At 39.8% G+C, this 17273-nt stretch overlaps 1 protein-coding gene across 10 annotated transcripts in view; it reads left to right on the forward strand.

Moving 5' to 3' along the window:
- Window positions 1-9287, forward strand: part of CPVL (carboxypeptidase vitellogenic like) — a 195769-nt gene extending 186482 nt beyond the window's left edge. For all 10 annotated transcript variants that reach the window (XM_073009015.1, XM_073009010.1, XM_038004781.2 and 7 more), the window contains one exon: window positions 9036-9287. In XM_073009015.1, coding sequence (XP_072865116.1) covers window positions 9036-9146 — 111 coding nt within the window. In that variant the 3' untranslated portion in view covers window positions 9147-9287. The remainder of the gene's footprint in view (window positions 1-9035) is intronic.
- The last annotated feature ends 7986 nt before the right edge of the window (window positions 9288-17273 follow it).

Genomic DNA, 17273 nt, shown 5'->3' on the forward strand with positions numbered 1-17273 from the left:
GCCAGGATCACACCACTGCACTCCAGCCTGGGCCACAGAGAGAGACCCTGTCTCCAAAAAAAAAAAAAAAAGAAAAAAGAAAAAAAGAAAAGAAAAGAAAGACATATTTGTAGACCGGGTGCCCTGCATCATTTCATAGGTATTGTCTCTGAATCCTTACAAAAAGTTAAATATCCATAGAGTGAGCAACCATTCCAGATTGTCTGACCCTTTTTTTACTTTTGGCACTCAAAGCCCTATGTTACCAGAAACCTTTTGGCCCTAGGCACAATGGGACAAGTGGTCACCAAAATTCTTATCCCTATTTTACAAATGAGAAAATAGAGATAGTTCGGTCATTATGCCAAGGTCTCAGAACTGGGCTCAAACCTAGAGCTGCCAAATCCCACGTCCATACCATCAGGCCAAATGGCTTCCTACTATCCTGTACTCTGCTTTTAGATTGTCATTCACTATAATGACCAAGGAAAGAGAAAGCTTCAACTTTAGTCATTCATCCCAACCTTGCTGAAGTTAACACAGAAATTCTTGGAGTCAGTATAGAGAAAATTTTCCATGACTTATTTTTTTTTTTCATAGACACATTCAAAGCACGTCTGACTGATCTGGTGAAGGCTAACAGATTTGACTGAACAGTCTTCACCTCTCAGGTGTTCATTCTGTATCTCTCTAAAAGGAAGGAGCGTTATTATTTGACCACAAGATTTCTTCTCATTTGAGTACCCTGATTGTCAGAAGTCCGTTTCTCATATCATGCAGTAATGCCTCTTCCACTTACTCTCATCCTTTTATCCAATCTATGATTTGGAAGTCATACTGCCCTCCCCTTTGACCACTATTAACTTGATAATAATAGATTATTTTATCTATCCTTTATGTTTATGTAGAGATTATGACATATATCCTGGTTTAAGAAAGTCAGTTTTGAGTCAAAACTCAAAATGAGTCAAAATGAGTTTTGAGTCAAAACTCAATACCATTGTCCAGATATAAAAGTGTATCTTACAACAGGGGCCCCCAATCTCTGGATCACAGACTGGTACCTGTTTGTGACCTTTTAGGAAGCAGGCCACACAGCAGGAGGTGAGTGCAGGCAAGTATTACTGTCTGAGCTCCACCTCCTGTCAAATCAGTGGCGGCATTAGATTCTCATAAGGGGGGACCCCCTGTTGTGAACTGCGCATGTGAGGGATCTAGGTTGTGTGCTCCTCATGAGAATCTAATGCCTGATGATCTGATGTGGAACAGTGTAATCCCCAAACCATCCCCCACTCCCCACCCCTGTGCATAGAGAAACTATCTCCCACAAAATTGGTCCCTGGTGACAAAAAGGTTGGAGACTGCTGCCTTACAACACTTTAACTCACTTTACACCATCTTTGTGCAAATACTGTCTTTTGAAAAACTTCTACATAGTTCAAACTCCAGAAGACATTATTAATTATTGATACTCCTTACTTCTGTTAACATATGTAAATTCTCAGCTGCTATTCATTCTCCTCTGCATTTTCATATTTCCATTACGGACAATTTTCCTTCTGTCTGAAGAACAGTCTTTCATACTTCTTTTAGTGCAGGTCTGCTAACAAAAACGTTTTCCAATTTTTTCTTTCCTTGAAAATATCTTTACAAGGTCTTCATTTCTATAGAAGTCCAAGGTTGGCAGATATTTTATCTCAAAACTTTCAAGATATTATTTCACTGCCTTCCAGCTTTCATTGTTTCTGTTCAGTAGTCAGCTTTCTTGCTTCTTTGAAGGTACTGAAAGTACTGTTTCCTTTTCTATGACAGCTTTCAAGATTTTCTCTGTCTTTGGTTTTAGCAAAATACTATTCTGTGTGTATGTCTGTGTGTATGCACATACATATACTATAGTATAATATACTATTACTAATATACTATTATGTGTACTATGATGTAGTTAGTTTGCTTTGTGTTTATTCTATCTAGGATTCATAGAGCTTCTCAAAACTGGCTTGGTAACTTTTGTCAATTTTGGAACATTTTCAGTCAATATCTCTGAATGTTACTATTTATTTCTCTTGCCCCATTCTTCCTTACTTTTTTTTTTTTTTTTTTTGTATTTTCCATACCTTTATTCTCCATGCTTCATTTTGGATATCCTCTACTGACCTAACTTCCAGTTCATATAGTGTTTCTTCTACCATGCCTAATCTATTGCTAAAACATCGATTGAGTTCTTAATTTCAATGAACAATGAATGAATAACTTTTTAAAGAACTTCCATTTGATTCACTTTTATATATTCTAATTCTCTTGTGAATCATTTTTCTGTACCTAACATCTTGCATATTTTGTTCACAGTTACTTTAAAATGTGTACCTGGTAACTCTAATATCTGGATCACTTGTGGTCTCTGTTATCTTTTTTTCTTCTTAAATTTTAGTCATTTGCTCTTGTTCTTTGTCATGCCTACTAAATTTTATTAAATGTTGAAGAAAATGTACAAAAAATATATGAAGAAAAATGTTATTTTTCTTCCAAAAGGATTCAATTTTTTCTAGAAGGCAGGCAGAGTAGAGGCATTATCACCTTGATTCAGTCTGGGATTGAGATGATTGATTCAGTGCTTGATTTCAAGGTTTTTGAGGACTAACGTGTTTCTGGTTTTTCATTACTTCCAAGGCATTGTCTTTCATGGAACTAATGGAAAGCCTGTAGTGCTTACCAGTGCTGTCCCTCCTTGACAGGCTTTTACAACTCCAATTTTTGTCGTCGTTGTTCTTTCTTTTGGGGTTTTCTTTGTTTTTGTTTTTTGGTCTCTCAAGCACCATAAGACTAATGAGCTTTTCATTCTCTTGTCTGCCACTTTTGACTTGGCGTCTTGGTCAGAGAAGCTTTAAAACTGGTGAATTTCCCAAAGGGGAAAGCAGCACAAAATGTTAGGTTCACTTCCTTGTGATTCTCTTTTCTCTATGATCGTGGCCTCTCTCGAGGCTTGGTTGCTCTCTGATACCTCTAAAGGGCTTATTTTCTTTTTAATTCAGCTTATATTGTTTTCTATGGAATGAGGTTGGTTTGATACAAGCTATTGTGTCACAGTCAGAAGCGGAAGTCCTAAATTACAAACAGTATTGTTGCAACTGTTTAAGATGGTGTACGTAGGAAACCCCTTGGGGATGCTGTAAAGGAGTACCAAAGGTTTTAACTGCTCTAGGAATGTATACCATTATGATGGCTACATGTGGGTCTCCTGAAGCACTTAGAAGCTCCTTTTCTCCTTCTGTTCAATAATAACCATTTGCTACACCGGAAATGCACAGTGGGAGACCTCAAGAATCGTTTCCCTGAGTGCTATTGAAGCAACTCCCAGCCTTGATCTCTGCTCTGGTTTTTCATTCTTTCAAAAGTGACTTATTGCATTCTTTGTTAGGAAGTGTCTGCTAACAAGCTTTGGCTTGTTTTTTATTCTCATTCCTAAGTTCCTTTTCAATATATTTTTATTTGAATGCTGTTTACTTTATTTCTACTTATAGTTAGCGTCTGAAAGCAAACTAAAATATAAGATGTAGTAAATGTGGAATGGAATAAAAGTAGTGAAAAGAACTTCCATGTAAATCAGAAACCACAACAAGCAAGATTCTCTTGAGGGTATGCATCATTCTATACTGGGAAGCAGAAACAATAAACCAATCCTGCATGTTCTGCCTCCCAAACTTGCAGCTCCCATGTGGCTCTTTTCTCTTTCCTGGTGAGTAGCACCACCTTTGCAAACTGGCCCATGTCAGAAGCCTGAAATGCGGAGCATGTGTTGGGGATGGGGTAGAGAAAGTCTCACTTAATCTTTATATCGGATTAATCACTGATTTTGTTGGTTCCACCTCACCTCTTCTCCTTCCCCTTCTCCCCGTCTCTCCCATGAGCCTACATCCTCTCACCTGATTTGGTAGTCTCCTAATTTGCCTCCTTGTGCCAGTATCACTCCCTTCCCAATTAGCCTCCTCCTTAGACATTAAGTCATTTTTCTACAATGCAAACATAAGCACATCACTACCCTACTTAAAACCCTCTAGGATATATCCAGAATAGGCAAGTCTATAGAGACAGAAAGCAGATTAATGGTTGCCAGAGGCTGTTGGGGAGAGGGGAGTGGGAAGTGATTACTGATGTATATGGGTTTCCTTTGGGGTGATGAAAATATTCTGCAACTAGATAGTGTGAATCTACTAAATGCTACCGAATTGTACACTTTAAAATGGTTAAAGTGGTAATTTTATGTTAAGTGTATTTTACCACAGTTACTTTTAAAGCCCGACAGGATAAGGTCCACTCATCCCAGCATGTCACTTGGGGCATCACATGGTCCCACTAGTGTCTGCCTGTTCATCTGTCTCTTCTGTTTCCCTCTATTCCCGCACGAATGGGACGACACACAGACTGCTGCACGTGCCCGCAGCTTCACGGCCCCTGCATTTCCATGCAGTTTCCTCTGTCTGCGGTGATCCCTCTGCTGCACGTGCCCACAGTTTCACACCCCCCCGCATTTCCACGCCCCGCTGCATTTCCACGCAGTTTCCTCTGTCTGCAGTGATCCCTGTGCTGCACATGCCCGTAGCTTCACAGCCCCAGCATTTTCACGCAGTTTCCTCTCTCTGCGGTGATCCCTCCACCCCCACCCCACCCAGCACTCTCCGTCCAGTGATCTCCTTCAAGACCCCCAAGAAGCTTCCCCTGACACATCTACATCAACAAGCCTACTGTGAACTTCCCTCTCTTTTCTGTCATCTAAACAGGCATAACTGGGAAACTTTTACTGGCGGGTCTGTGTTTCTAGTTCCAGGGAGAATTATATCGTTTTCTAAAAAATAAAGTGGAATGAAGCTTTAAAGTGTTTGTATAACCCTGTTGAAATTCATGACACACTTGTGACCCCCTGGAACATCTGGAACACATGAGGTTAGAGGCTGCATCTATAGTGTGGAGGCACCCAAAATAGACAGTTCTATTCAGGGAGCCCTGAGATTAATCTTGTCACATTTAAATATGTAATTACAGCCCCGCCACATTTTGTTACTCACCTCTAAAAGCTGCTGAGTGATCTGTATCTTTGATTTGTGAATGCTGAGTGGCTTGACTATAAACGACAAAGTGGTTTATTTTTTCACACTCAAAAATATATTTATTTTTGAAGTTAGTATCAGTAAAATGCTGTATGTGAATCTGCTTGAGAGAATATGTTTTGTTTGGGAATTTTGTGGCATGTGAAACAAGCTTTGTTCCTTAACGAGCTTTCTTTTCCCCCAATCTTAATGACACAATTTACAGTGTCATTGGGTCATTACACATGGCAGCTCAGAAATTGGACCAGGGTCAGGTAGGTCACTGAGAGGAAGAGTAAGAACACCTGACCCCTTCAGCTCTCCTTCACCACTTGATAATTATGGACAGGGAAGGTGTGTGTGAGTGTGCGTGTGTGTGAATAAATACCAGGAGACTGGATGCCCAGGAAGTGAGGTCATGAGTAGGTATTAAACAGATTTCTACTTGTATTCATGAGTAGGTGTTAATGAAATTACCTTGATGTAAACAGAGAATTCCCTGGTTTGCCACAGAATAGAAAAAATTATCAACAGTAGTTCTATCAACAGCATCAGCATTGCTTTGGAATTGTTAGATATGCAAATTCTTAGGCCCTGTCCTGGACCTTAAGAACTGGAAAGTCTGGAGGTGACGCCTCACGATCTCTTTTAATGAGCTCAGGTATTTTTATGCACGTTCAAGTCTGAGAGCCATTGTTTTGTTTTTTGTTTGTTTGTTTTTGAGGTGGAGTCTCGCTCTGTCGCACAGGCTGGAGTGCAGTGGTGCTATCTTGGCTCACTGTAACCTCTGACTCCTGGGTTCAAGTGATTCTCCTGCCTCAGCCTCCCCAGTAGTTGGGATTACAGGCATGCATCACCACACCTGGCTAAATTTTTTTTTTTTTTAAATTTTTAGTAGAGACGGGGTTTCGCTATCTTGGCCAGGCTGGTTTCAAACTCCTGACTTCAAATGATCCACCCACCTCAGCCTCCCAAAGTGTTGTGATTACAGGCGTGAGCCACTGCACCCAGCCAAGAACCATTGTTTTAAACAACCTTTTTAAACCAAGGTTTTTTATGAAAATGTAGGAACACCATGTTCTAAGGTAGTTAGGTTCACATAGGCATATATACATATATATTTATTGATTTATACTTAGAGATGGGATCTCCTTTTGTTGCCCAGGCTGGAGTGCAATGGCTCAAGCAGCTCACTGCAGCCTCAAACTCCTGCACTCAAGCGATCCTCCTGATATAGGCATTTTGATTTTGGATTTTGAATATAGGTAAGTGTTGGAAGAATAATGAAAATGACCAATATTTACTGAAGACCATCCCAGGTCGGGCACTGTACTAAAGATTCCAGGGACGTTATTCCACTGACTCCTCACACAACTCACAACTACCCCACGAGGTAATACTTGTTTCCCAATTGTAAAGTAAAGGAACCTGAGGCTCAGTGAGGTTAAGTTCCTTGCCCAAGGTCACACAACGTGCAGTGCCTCTCGCTATGCTCCTGCACTTTGACTTCTGAGCCCAGGCTGTGAAGCACTCTGCTATTCTTTGTTTATCCTTTGTCAGCTGCAGCACTGGTTCTGGGGGCAGGATGACCTTTAGCTCTCGGATATTCAATTTATTGCTGTTCCGGACCATTGCTGCCAAACTCATTTCCAGTTGAAGCAGCTGGGTTTTGTCACACATAGGACTTTGTTAAGTGTCCTCAGCTGAGCTGAAGCTGCACAGAAATCACTCATCATATTCCTGCCAGGGCCAGAGATACGGATGAAAATCTACAGGAAGAAATGTCTAGCCTGGGATTGCGGGGCGGCAAAAGTTTCCCTCTAGAGTCCTATGAAGGGGTTCTTGTCACACATGTATACTTTTAGTTTGTGATAAAAAGTGGGCATGTTGGGTTTCCAGTTGCAAGCTTGTACACAAATAGTCGATGGGTTTCGCTGTCACTGCAGTGAGGCACACATGACCTTTGATCAACTGCAGCAAAACACAAAAGTTTCACATTTGCATGTGAAAGAGTTAAGTCTGGTCCCACATCTGCAAATGAGATCTGCCTCCCTCACTGTAATATGTGAAATACAAAAATATAGAAAATTATCTGTTTATATCTGCAAGATTTTTTTGTTTCATCAGTAAACCTCAGAGGGCTATTGAGAGGTGAAGAAAAATGTTCCATGACTAAGCTGTGAAGTCCAGCTCAAAGATAAGGAATGATTGTGTGAGTACTAGGATTTGATTAAAAACACCACACCGGTGTTTGCATCAGAAGTCAGGGTTCTAGCTAGTTATCTCACTTACAGTTGTGTGACTTGGACAAGCTACTAAATAATTCCAAATAGCTCAGTCATCTCAATGCTCATGTGAATGGTGCTCCCTGCAGTTGTGCAGTGCACAGTTTGTATAACTGCGAGCTGCAAGGTAAGTATCATCTAATAGTGTTAATCCTACTTACCGCACATCAAGGTTGTAAGATGGAATGTGTTGGGAGGTAGGGGCAGATTTTCAATATAATAAATGCACTATCCAAATATACTTTTTCTGCCTCAGTTTCCTTCAGATTGAGACAAGTAAAAGAACCCAACCTCTTAGGAAGGGCCTTGTGAAAGTGATGTTTAATTGCTGATTGTGATTCAGCAGCTAGAAGTTACTGAAAGTGATGCCCTTTTTGCATATGTTTATTCACTTCGTTCTCTGGTACCTCCTGTGCATTCTCCACATATGGAACAAGATATCTCAGGCCAGGCTGACCTCTCCTGCATGTAACTTCCCAACCCTCAGTGTCAGTCCTTGCCCTTCTGGCATTGAATCATGACAGCTTCCCGTTTCCCTCTACTTGGAATATTAGCTGATGCTAGAGGCTTAATGAGTACAGAGACCAGTCCCCTGTTGTTGATTTGAACTCGTCATTAGAGATGTTTTAGGAATGCTTTATATCACCCAACAAGGGCTTGAGTTACATAGGTGTATGCATTTGTCAGAAGTGGTGAGTCTACACGTAAGACTAGTGCATTTCATTGTGTCTTCACTCAAAAGAAAATCTGTAAACCCATATTGAACTCTGACGAATAACGTGATGCTGAAGTGTTTGGGGGAAGTGCGCTATGTGCCCACTTTGAGACGTGTCAGAAAGATAAGATGGATTAATGGATGGGTGTGGGATGGAGAGAGGCACCCTTATGTGAGAAAGCAAGTAAAGTGAATGTTCAGGAGAGACTCAAAATCATCACTATATGAATTGTTTTCAAATTTGCTATGTTTTAAAATATTTTATAATCTAATATTAGAAAAAAAAAAAAGAATGTTCGAACTCTATGCTGCTCAAAACATGACTTTCTTTTATTTCAAGTGTCAAGGTTTTTTTTTTTTTAGAGATGGGGTCTCATTCTGTCACCCAGGCTGCAGTGCAGTGCATGTGGTATGATCCTAGCTCGCTGCAGCCTCCAACTTCTGGGCTCAGGTCATCCTCCTGCCTCCATCAAGGATGTTTTGGTTTCTTTATTTTTTTTGAGAACCAAAATTTCCCCTTTATTACTGATAAAGGCTAAGATGGAAGGTATGGCTCAGTGTGAGGGACAATTGGGCTGGCTAATTGAAGGGTGGAATTAAGTAGACAGTCCACCCCATTGCAGGCAGACCTGACATACCCCAGAAGTAGTGGGCTGGAGGTGGGCCTCACCAGGTAACACCTGCAGTCCAGCACTTCCAACTGTGGGGAGCAGGCAGATCACTCTCAAGAGGAAAAAGACAAGGAATAATTTTCAATTTTTACACTCATGAGAAATGAACACAACTTTGCGTAAAATTAACTTTTAAAACTTTTCTACCTTAACATGCCTATTATTAAAGCCTATCCAAAGGCATGCATTGGGAGAGTATGTTCTGTATTTCATGTGAGTTTTAAATAGAGTTTAATCTGAATGAAAACTTTTCATGTATTTAGAATATCCATTTCTCTAAATTTCCGTTCTTTTTCTTTTTAAGGTAATTATTCGAGGTGGAGGACATATTTTACCCTATGACCAGCCTCTGAGAGCTTTTGACATGATTAATCGATTCATTTATGGAAGAGGATGGGATCCTTATGCTGGCTAAACTACCTTCCCAAAAGAGAACATCAGAGGTTTTCATTGCTGAAAAGAAAATTGTAAAAACAGAAAATGTCATAGGAATAAGAAAATTATCTTTTCATATCTGCAAGATTTTTTTCATCAATAAAAAGTATCCTTGAAACAAGTGAGCTTTTGTTTTTGGGGGGAGATGGTTTATTATAAAATTAACATGAGTACATGAGTAAGATTTACAGGATTTAACTTAAAGGATGAAAGGAATGGATGATGTGACACTGAGACAAGAGGTATAAATGAAAATTTAGGGTCTTGAATAGGAATTTTTAGTTTCTTCTAAGAGTAAGTGAAAAGTGCAGTTGTAACAAACAAAGCTGTAACAGCATCTTTTTCTGCCAATAACGGAAGTTTGGCATGCCATGCATATGAAGGTGTTTGGAAATATTATTGGATAAGAATCGCTCAATTATCATCCCAGATAAATGGATGAAGCTATAACCGTTTTGGGGAAAAGATTCTCAAATGTATAAAGTCTTAGAACAAAAGAATTCTTTGAAATAAAAATCTTATATATAAAAGTAATGATGAACCAATTCTTGATAAGCAGAGGCTCTTATGCAGAGAACCAACTTAATCTTTGCCTTTTCGTTTTCTTTTTCCTTCTTTGAGTTTGAGGTGTACACACTTCTCAAAGAGCCTGCAGGCTACAACATTAGTTATAAGAGCCATTTTAATTTGGGCTTCAAATTCTCTTCTTCTTTTCCCCAAATAAAGAACAACCTAATTTTGTATCATTGTTAGAATATCAAAAAAATTAAGATAAGCTGGCATCAATATATACCTTTATAAATACACATTCATTAGCAGTTTTCTAACTAAAATATCACATCCTGGCACATCTTTTCGATTTATGCATCATGTGCTCTCATCTCTTTGAAATTCTACAAGATGTGTGGATTTTTCCACATCACTTCCTTCTCATATTAGCCATCTATGAATTGGCTCAGTGGAGAATAAAATTTAAAAAGTCAAAGCCTGTTCTTGCGGCAAATATTTTATGGAGTTTATTCTTTTAATTTCTCATTTTGTGCCTGATTTCATTCAGGTTTGTGATCTTCCTTTTTAAAGTGTTCATTGTACCCATGTCCTAGAAGTCATTAAATCAAATATTCTGATCAAAAGCAGATTTTAATTATTGCAGAGAATAAACTGGGGCAGGGTAGGATGCAAGAAGTTTTCCATGTAGTCCCATCTGCAAGTTAAATTAGCTGTATTTGGTCCATGTCTCATAACTATGTACTGGAAAGGGCACTGACTGGCTGGGAGACCTAGGTTTAGTTTCATATGGATCACACATGCGCTGGACATTTTAGGAGAAGTCACTTCACCATACCAGCCTCCCAAACCCAAGGAAGGTAGCCAGAAGAAGAGACTTCTGAGGTTCTTTTGGGTTCACATGTCACTAGGGTAGTACCTATTTACAAGGGTACTATGAGATGACCCAGTCGATCCTCGTTATTCAAGAATTCTATGTTTGCAAATGAAGTCTACTTGCTAAAAAAATGTATTTCTAACCCCAATATCAATACACTTGCTCTTTTGAGGTCATGTACAGAGTGGCAAAAAATTTCAGTTGCCCAGCATACACATTCCCAGCTGGGGCCAAAGAAGGAGACACTCTGCTTTCTTGTTTCAGCTTTCATACTGTAAACAATCGCCTTTTTCTTTGTTTGTTTGTTTGCTTTTTTCTTATTAAGACGGAGTCTCGCTCCGTTCCCAGCTGGGGCCAAAGAAGGAGACACTCTGCTTTCTTGTTTCAGCTTTCATACTGTAAACAATCGCCTTTTTCTTTGTTTGTTTGTTTGCTTTTTTCTTATTAAGACGGAGTCTCGCTCCGTTGCCCAGGCTGGAGTGCAGTAGTGTGCTCTCGGCTCACTGCAACCTCTGCCTCCTGGATTAAAGCAATTCTCCTGCCTCAGCCTCCCAAGTAGCTGGGATTACAGGTGCACGCCACCAAGCCCAGCTAATTTTTGTATTTTTAGTAGAGATGGGGTTTTGCCATGTTGGTCAGGCTGGTCTTGAACTCCTAATCTCAGGTGATCCTCCCACCTTGGCCTCCCAAAGTGCTGGGATTACAGGCGTGAACCACCACACCCAGCCCAATTGTCCTTTTCTAAGTCTGTTTAGTGCTACATTTTTGGGGTCATTTTTGTGCTTTTTTTGTGGCTGATTTTGCTGTTTAAAATGGCCTCAAGCACAGTGCTGAAGTTCTGACCAGTGTGCGAGAAGACTGTGAAGCGACTTACAGAGAAAATACAAGCAGGTATTTTGTTTTTTTCAGGCATGAGTTAAAGTGCTGTTGGCCCTGAGTTCCACATTAATGAATCAACATTTTAAAGGTGACTAAGAAACACACTTAAGGTTATGTATTGATCAGTTGACAAGAATGTTGTGACCCACAAGCTTGAAGGAACCTAAACGTATATTTGCCTTAGAAGCAATGGTTCAGAATTTGCTAATTCTGTCTGCATAGACATTATAGAACATAGCTACAGTGGGTAAAGAGAATTGACTATCTTTCTAGAGCGTTTAGCGTAGGGAGTAGCACAGGATAATAGCTCAATACGTGGACATTGTAGATGTTTTCATTTTTATCATCACCCTGCCAGGTACAAGGCCAGTGGGGAGCGCTGAGGTGGTGGTGGGGGCACGAGTTGCCAGATCTTCCAGGAGCAACCCTAGCCAACTCATTTGAGGATACAGTTCTATGAAGATTGAATCTGGCAAGTATTTTACTCTAGAAGAAGAAAGGAAAAGATTGAATCTGGCAAGTATTTTACTTTAGAAGAAAGGGAAGCTAAAGAAAAACTAGTTTTTGGATTTAATTGTAGAGAGTCCTTTGTGTAGAGACTCTCCAAGTACAGTGCAAGCCCTCCATAGATGTTCAAGACAATCTGTTATAGTCCAAGGAGAAAATACTTCATTTCAAAATGAGAACACAATTAAGCTTTCATAGTATGTAATGCTGGATTCTCATGATGCCCTCCCTCAGTACAGACATGACACAGTCAGATGTCTTATGTGACTGCAGTTGCTGTAGGCAGACAACATCTGCAAAGAGGGAGAGGCACATGGAGGAGGTCCACCGAAGCATCTTCTCACGGTCCTGCATCTAGCGTATTGTCAATAATTGCAATTGACATTCATATAGGATGTTATCAATGTGATTAGTTTCATAAAAGCAAAGCCTTTCAAAGAGTAGGATGATTATAACACTGCAATTTGATGGCCAGTGGTCAAGGGGGACTCCTGTACTACACTGCTTATCTCATGGTAGTGCATTTAAAGGAGTTGTGGAACCTGAGGTTGAGTCCTGGATCCTTTCTTTGACAAAAAGACAAGCATTGCAGACGTGCTGTCATGGCAAGTGGCGATTGTTAGTATGTTGCCTAGCAGATATATTTTTTAAAGTAAACACACAATCCATCTTTTCAAGGTAGAAGTGATATTTTCACTTAGTGAAATTAATTAGTGAGGAAGTTAACTTCTTTTCAAAAGAAATTGAATCTATGGCAAGAGCCTTTTGAAAACAGATGTTTGGAAATGTTCCCATGTTACTATATGCACATTACAAAAACAAAACTAAAAAACCCTTAAAAGCAAAGAAAATTTCAACAATTGTCTCTGTGTAATAGATGAGACTGAAAAATAAGTTTTGGGAATTACTAAAGCTCATCTGGTGAGGCATTTCTTCTATTGAATCTACATATCTCTGTTAAGTGTCTTTTTCAGCTCTAATGGACTTTGAAACCAAACATTAAAATAAATATATGTATGTATAGCCAGACGTTTGAATGGCTATATGACAAAAGGGTAACCCAGGACTTTTTGAAAATGACAAGGCATATTCAACACATTAGTCCTATCGAAGATATTAACAGTAATATTTTAGAAAGCATTTTTTTACCATTAAAAATCAAATTCAATTTTTTAAAATTAAGTATTTAAAATTTATCCTTTTGCAGTTTCCACTTCGATTAAAATTTCTTTTTTTTTTCTGATTTATTTTATTCTTTTTGTGTGTGTGTCTTTTTTATTATTATTATTATTATACTTTAAGTTCTAGGTAAAATTTCATAATGTAAATATTGTTAGTACAGTAGTGGCATGATTATACTTTATAAATGAAATAATTTTATATATGATATATTTATAACATTTATAATATATCACATAAATATAATTCTTATAATTAATTGTTATATAATTATATATAATAAATATATAACATAATGTATAAATATATATAAAAATATTATAAAAATATATTTATAATATATACTTATATATAATTATTTCTTTATAGAGTATAATCATGCCACTGCTGTATTAAAAATATTAACCTTATGAAATTTTAATCAAAGTGGAATATATTATATATTAAATATATATTATATATGTATCTTCAGTAATTTTTTAATGATAAAGTTGACAGCAAAAGATTTGGAGACCACTGTTTGAGATGACAGAAAGTCTAAAAGCAGCCTTAAACTTTGTTCCAATTTCGTTATGTTATTAAAAAAAAAAGCAAGGCATCTAACAATATATGATGCTTTCTTTTCTATGAAAGAAAGGAATGGAAGACACCCACACGCACATGCACACACACCCCTGAGTTTCCACAGCAGATGGGCAGAGCCCATCAGGAATCAAAGTGGGTCTCTGTTCAACCCCATTCTCTTCCCATCAGGCACCCTGCTCCCGATCCCTCAGCTCTTCCTCGCCTATCAGTGGGTAGGCGTTAGGGTCTGTACTGTCATTAATAATGGGCTTTACTTTGAAAGTGGTGTAAACCAGATCCTTGGTAACTTTTTGATGCAGTATCTGCTCTGGAGACCCAAGAGGGGCTAATGTAAATTTGAATTGCGATTCTCTGGAAAGTACTAAGAGCGTTGATTTAATTATTGATTGATGTGAAGTTCCCAAGTTATCTTTTCTAATGCCACCAAAAATATGACAGGTAAGACCAGAAACCAAGGGCTAAGATCTTGTGATGAGCTGCTTGACTTAAACCCTGATTTTCTGAGGAAAGTCTGGTGTTCCCTTTGTTTCTTCTTGTGAATAACAGCCCCCCCCCCACCGCCGCCCCGCCCCACCCCGCCCCGCCATTCTTACTGCTAATGATATATGGGCCTGGGCTGTGTCTATTTTGTGCCATGTAAGCCTCTGGCTCTAAGCTCAGAAACCATTTCATTCTCCATGCTGGGCCCTGAGGGGTTGACCGCCGGTGGTCAGGGCCAGCTGCAGAGATGACTGGGAGTGGCCTGTTTAACTCCACCATCACACAGGAAGTGTGTGCCCTGGGGTGAAATATAGCTACCTGCACAGATGTGTTTACTTTTTCTTGCATATTGCAGCAGTTATTGTTATTAAAATTCTGAAGATTTAAAAAACATTCAGAAAACCAACCTGAAAGGGATTGATTTTGTTGCCCCTAAGACACCAAGCCTAAGAATTAAAAGCAGACTGCTGTGATTTATATCCGCTCAAACCCAAGAAAAGACATCTGCTCAATCATTTTAAAGGGATTTTTGGCAACTTCAGGAGTATGACGCGGGCCGTCTGCGTTCCCCTGGGCGCTGTGTGTGTGAGGACAGCAAGCCAGGGCTGTGGCTGCCGCTCACACAAATTCACAGGAAACTTCACTGTATCTAGCCGGGTCTTTTGGGCAAATGTTAATTTTTTTCTTAAATCTTTAATTTTCAAATTGCAAAAGAAAGAGCTGTTCATTGCAAAAAATTCAAATGTAAAAACTTGCTCTCACCAATCCCACACCACAGCCAGTGGCAGCCACTCATAACTCATCCCAGGCTGAGGAAGGAGGGTGGGCCACCTTGAACTCAGTGTCCTCAAGACTGCACCCACTGCGGGAGAGACAATTGCCCCCCACCAAAAAACAAAACAAACCCAGGGCATTATCATTAGAAGAAAGGGAGCCTGGATGTTGTGCAGCCAGGAGCCAAAAAACATCCACCGTATGCAGCTATCAAAGCTCAGTAAAAATATTAAAGCCAGTGTCTACATGTTGACATGCAGTGGGAATACGCACTGCTAATTTCCCTAATTTCCCAATGAATGTTTACAATCAAAATTCACATGTACACCTACTAATGTTTGATGATACTTTAAATTTTCATACATGAGTCAAAGGGAGCAAAAGAAGTGCCTGAGTGACCTGCGAGTATGGGGGAATGTTGTGTGAGAATACGAAAATCTAGACACTTAGTACCAGGAACAGAAATTGCCCTGGACTCCTGGCTCAGTCACGCTTCCATCTTACAGCAGGATGTGCCATGTTAATCTTCTTGAAGACCTGCTCTGGGTGCTGAAGATATGAAGACAAATCTATCCAACTCCTCTGCCACTGAGATGCTCTAAATGGGGACAGGCGCTTATGAAGGGAAGGCTGGTGACCACTGCATAAATAATCCCAGTGTGCCACCTACTTTAATAGATGAAGGTCCAAAGTGCTTTGAGAACAGAGGACAGAGGATGACTAATTACTCCAAACCAAGGAGTGGGGGTGAGACTGGAGACCTTCCAGGGGAAGAGAGTATCTATCACTGGTACAGGCCTGGGCATCAGCATTACTGTGCTGGAGCCTGATAAGGCTCCAAACATGCCAGTATCTGCCTTCTCTTATTTTTGCCTTCCATCCCATGAAGATTTAACTATTTTGTTGCAAAATCTGAATTTACAAATGACTGCCCTAAACTTCCGTCATGGGAGAGTAGAAGGATTGATTCCTGTATTATGCTGATTGGAAGAAACCCCTAATGGCCTGCTTTAGTTTTCCCATCTTGTCTCTGTAGAGCCAGGAAAGATCTAGAAGGCTGTCTTCCTGCAAGCCCATCCATCAAGTGGCCTTGGTGGCGTGTGAAATGGCATTTCCTTACTAAAATCCTCACACATTGCACGGTAACATGCCAGAACATGCTGTCATTGACCAATTTCCCATCTCCCCTGGGAAGAGAAACATTCTTTAAGGAGGATATTTTGAAATGGCTCCACAGTGTGACTCACTGGAGGACAATGCCGAAGGCTTTGGGGCAAAAATAAACAAAAGTTAAAAAAAAAAAAAAAAAAAAAAGTAGATTCTATCAAAAAAGGTTTGGAGTGATGTTGCCCTGGAAAATGGAAGCTGATCTTGGACTGGATGAAGGGTGGATTTTGTTTACTCCAATGAGGTAGTTTGTTCAGGGTAAAATTCCACTAGAATGTGTCTTCCTTGTTAGGGCAGAGGAAAAGGAATCTCTTATCAGTCATGGTTCCCTCAAATGAGCTCCTCTGTCCCCGAAAAATGTTAATATTTGTTAGGCTAGAGCCTCAGAAAATTCCTTAAGAGTTCTAGTTTCTTAAGGAATGAGAAATGCAATTCTGTTTTGGCCTCATAAGTAAAACAAGCTCCATGTGGCTTTGCTTCTAGGCCACATTCCTCCCCCACTGGACAGTCAGAAGAGAAAAGTGCACCACCCTGGGAAGCATGCGATTCTGAGCCCTGGTTCCAAATCTTCTGCCATTTCCTACCCTTCAGTGGAATACTTTTCTCTTCTTGGGCTGGAGTAGAGTAAAAAAAAACAGTTGATAGTCACATATTCAATGTAGAAGCATTAAAGGAAGAGAAAACCAATTCAGTAATCCTGTGTGATTAGGACATACTCAGTTACGTAAACTGAAACCAGGTGGCTTAAAACTACCAGTGCCAACAACTCCAATGGAGTTGTCTTTTAGTAAAGAAAATGCTGGTAAGGCTGAGAATGCAGAGAGGTTTGTGTTATTCTCCCCTACTTCTCACTCCAAACAAATCCTTAGATCTCCAACAGCAGATGGCATAAAATGAAAACAGAGATGAGAATATAGAGAACAAGGAAGGTGTGGGAAGCTTTGGAAAAGACCAAAAGGAGGTGAAATGGGATGAGTTCTCAAGCCACCAGCAGCAACGTTTGGTACCACCCCAGAAAGTGAGATGAATGTTAGGCTTGCCCCTTTCTCCCTAGCCCCAGGTGCAGGTGTAACCCCCACCTTTGAAGCCCAAGGTGCTGCTGGTCTTTGTGATGAGCCTCTTCTCCCCGTCTGTCCAAAGCCACCAAGTGAA

This window comes from Chlorocebus sabaeus, chromosome 21, assembly GCF_047675955.1.
Source record: "Chlorocebus sabaeus isolate Y175 chromosome 21, mChlSab1.0.hap1, whole genome shotgun sequence".
Taxonomy (NCBI): Eukaryota; Metazoa; Chordata; class Mammalia; order Primates; family Cercopithecidae; genus Chlorocebus; species Chlorocebus sabaeus.